Consider the following 2953-nt stretch of genomic DNA (forward strand, 5'->3'; position numbering starts at 1 on the left):
AGAGAAGGGGGGGAAGAGAGGAGAGAGAGAAGGAGGAAGAGAGAGCGAGAGAAGGGGAGGGGGGAAGATAGAGAGAGAGAAGGGAGGCGAAAGAGAGAGAGAGAGAGAGAGGAGAAGAGAGAGAGAGAGAGAGAGAAGGGGGGAAGAGAGAGAGAGAGAGAAGGGGGAAGATGAAGAGAGAGAGAGAGAGAAAGGAGGGAGGGAAGAGAGAAAAGAGAGAGAAGAGGGAAAGGAGAGAGTGAGAGATGGAGGGAAAAGAGAGAGAGAGAGAAGGGGAAGAGAAGAGAGAGAGACCCGAGAGAGAGAGAAGGGGGAAGAGAGAGAGAGAGAAGAAGGGGGGGAAGAGAGAGAGAGAGAGAAGGGGGAAGAGAGAGAGAGAGAGAAGGGGGAAGAGAGACGAGATGAGAGAAGGTGAGAGGAGCGAAGAGAGAAGAGAGGAGAGAAGGGGGGAGAGAGAGAGAGCGAGAGAAGGGGGAGAGAGAGAGCGAGAGAAGGGGGAGAGAGAGAGCGAGAGAGAAGGGGGAGAGAGAGAGCGAGAGAGAAGGGGGAGAGAGAGAGAGAGAGAAGGGGGAGAGAGAGAGAGAGAAGGGGGAGAGAGAGAGAGCGAGAGAAGGGGGAGAGAGAGAGAGCGAGAGAAGGGGGAGAGAGAGAGAGAGAGAGAAGGGGGAGAGAGAGAGAGAGAGAGAAGGGGGAGAGAGAGAGAGAGATGAGCAAGTCGGGAAGAGAGAGAGATGGAAGGGGGAAAGAGAGAGAGAGAGAAGGGGGGAAGAGAGAGAGAGAGAGAGAGACGGGGGAAGAGAGAGAGAGAGAGAGGGTGGGAAGAGAGAGAGAGAGAAAGGGTGGGAAGAGAGAGAGAGAGAGAGAGAGAGAAGGTGGGAAGAGAGAGAGAGAGATAGAGGGTAGGAAGAGAGAGAGAGAGAGAAGGGGGAAGAGAGAGAGAGAGAGAAGGGGGAAGAGAGAGAGAGAGAGAAGGGGGAAGAGAGAGAGAGAGAGAAGGGGGAAGAGAGAGAGAGAGAAGGGGGAAGAGAGAGAGAGAGAGAGGGGGAATAGAGAGAGAGAGAGGGGGGGAAGAGAGAGAGAGAGAGAGGGGGGAAGAGAGGGAGAGAGAAGGGGGGAAGAGATAGAGAGAGAAGGGGGAAGAGAGAGAGAGAGGGGACGGGGGAAGAGAGAGAGAGAGAGAAGGGGGAAGAGAGAGAGAGAGAGAGAAGGGGGAAGAGAGAGAGAGAGAGAGGGGGAGAGAGAGAGAGAGAAGGGGGACAGAGAGAGAGAGAGAAGGGGGAAAGAGAGAGAGAGAGAGAGAAGGGGGAAGAGAGGAAGAGGAAGAAGGGGGAAGAGAGAGAGAGAGAGACGGAAGGGGGAAGAGAGAGAGAGAGAGAAGGGGAAGAGAGAGAGAGAGAAAGGGGGAGGGGGGAGAGAGAGATGGGGGAGGGGGAGAGAGAGAGAAGGGGGGAGAGAGAGAGAGAGAAGGGGGGAGAGAGAGAGAGAGGGGAGAGAGAGAGAGAAGGGGGGAGAGAGAGTGGGAGAAAGGGAAGGGGGAGGAGAGAGAGGGAGAGAAGGGGGAAGAGAGAGAGAGGAGGGAAGAGGAAGAGAGAGAGAGAGAAGGGGGAGAGAGAGAAGGGGGAAGAGAGAGAGGAGAAGAGAGAAGGAAAGAGAGAGAAGGGAGAAGGAGAGAGAAGGGGAAGAGAGAGAGGAGAAGGTGGGAAGAGAGAGAAAGGGAGAAGGGGAAGAGGAGAAGAGAGAGATGAGAAGAGAAGGGGGAGGACGGGAAGAGTGAGAGAGAGGGGAGAGCGAGAAGAGAAGGACCGAGTGAAGGGCGAGAGAGGAAGGGAGAGGAAGAGAGAGAGAGAAGGGGGAAGAGAGAGGAGAAGGGAGAAGGGGAAGAGAGCGAGAGAGAAGGGGAAGAGAGAGAGAGAGAAGGGGAAGAGAGAGAGAGAGAAGGGGAAGAGAGAGAGAGAGAAGGGGAAGAGAGAGAGAGCGCGAGAGAGAGAGAGAAGGGGGGATAGAGAGAGAGAGAAGGGGGGATAGAGAGAGAGAGAAGGGATAGAGAGAGAGAGAGAGAAGGGGGGAGAGAGAGAGGGAGAAGGGGGTGGGAGAGACAGAGAGAGAAGGGGGAAGAGAGAGAGAGAGGGAAGCGGAAGAGAGAGAGAGAGAAGGGGGAAGAGAGAAGGGGAAGAGAGAAATGGAGAAAGAGAAGGAAGAGAGAGAAGGGAGAAGAGAGAGAAGCGGAAGAGAGACAGAAAAGGTGGAAGAGAGAGAAACGGAGAGACGGGGAAGAGGTAGAAGAGGGAGAGAGAGAGAGCGAGAGGAGAGAGAGAGGGAAGAAAGAGAGAATTGCGCTCAGGATGAGGCGGTTGGAGCAGAGCCGGATCGAGCTCGCAGCCGGATGTGGGATCCGGTTTCCCTGCTCCCGGTACCTGGATCTCGGTGTCTGGGATCTGAGATCTAAACCCGTGTCTGCTCCGCATTCTCCGTCGGGATCGGAATCGGCTCCGGCTCCTTTGTATCAAATGCTGGCCCCGCCCCTTCTGCCCCGACGTTCTGATTGGCTGATAAAAGAGGCGTCTAATCAGTTTACCAGTCAGAAACAAGAGGAACATAAAGCCGGGCAACACCCCCGGAGAGAAAAAAAGAGCCGGAAAATTGAGTGTTCTGACCCTGCGCCAGTTTTTGGTGCTGTTTGCGACCAGGAACGTTTGCTTAAAATGGACTAAGTTTGCAATTCAAGACACTTTCTGAGAGAATAAAGGCACAAGATTCCACATATTTTGAATTAACAAAAAAAAACTTTACTATACAAGGTCAGAAAGATACAGCTATTAACCCTAACATTCAGGATTAGTATGAGGTACGTTCAAATTAACACGCAAACTGTGGTCAAAAACACAACACTGCACAATAAATCGCAGATGCGACCAAGATAGAGTCCGTGGATTTCTCATCATCCCACCCAGAC

The 2953-nt window shown here is 53.6% G+C and overlaps 1 protein-coding gene across 2 annotated transcripts in view; it reads right to left on the bottom strand.

Annotated features, from left to right (window-relative positions):
• cbsa (cystathionine beta-synthase a) overlaps window positions 1-2521 on the bottom strand; it is a 59795-nt gene extending 57274 nt beyond the window's left edge. For both annotated transcript variants that reach the window (XM_041211223.1, XM_041211225.1), the window contains exon 1: window positions 2415-2521. In XM_041211223.1, the coding sequence (XP_041067157.1) occupies window positions 2415-2465 (51 nt within the window). In that variant the 5' untranslated portion in view covers window positions 2466-2521. The remainder of the gene's footprint in view (window positions 1-2414) is intronic.
• Window positions 2522-2953: the final 432 nt, after the last annotated feature.

This window comes from Carcharodon carcharias, chromosome 18 (assembly GCF_017639515.1).
Source record: "Carcharodon carcharias isolate sCarCar2 chromosome 18, sCarCar2.pri, whole genome shotgun sequence".
Taxonomy (NCBI): domain Eukaryota; kingdom Metazoa; phylum Chordata; class Chondrichthyes; order Lamniformes; family Lamnidae; genus Carcharodon; species Carcharodon carcharias.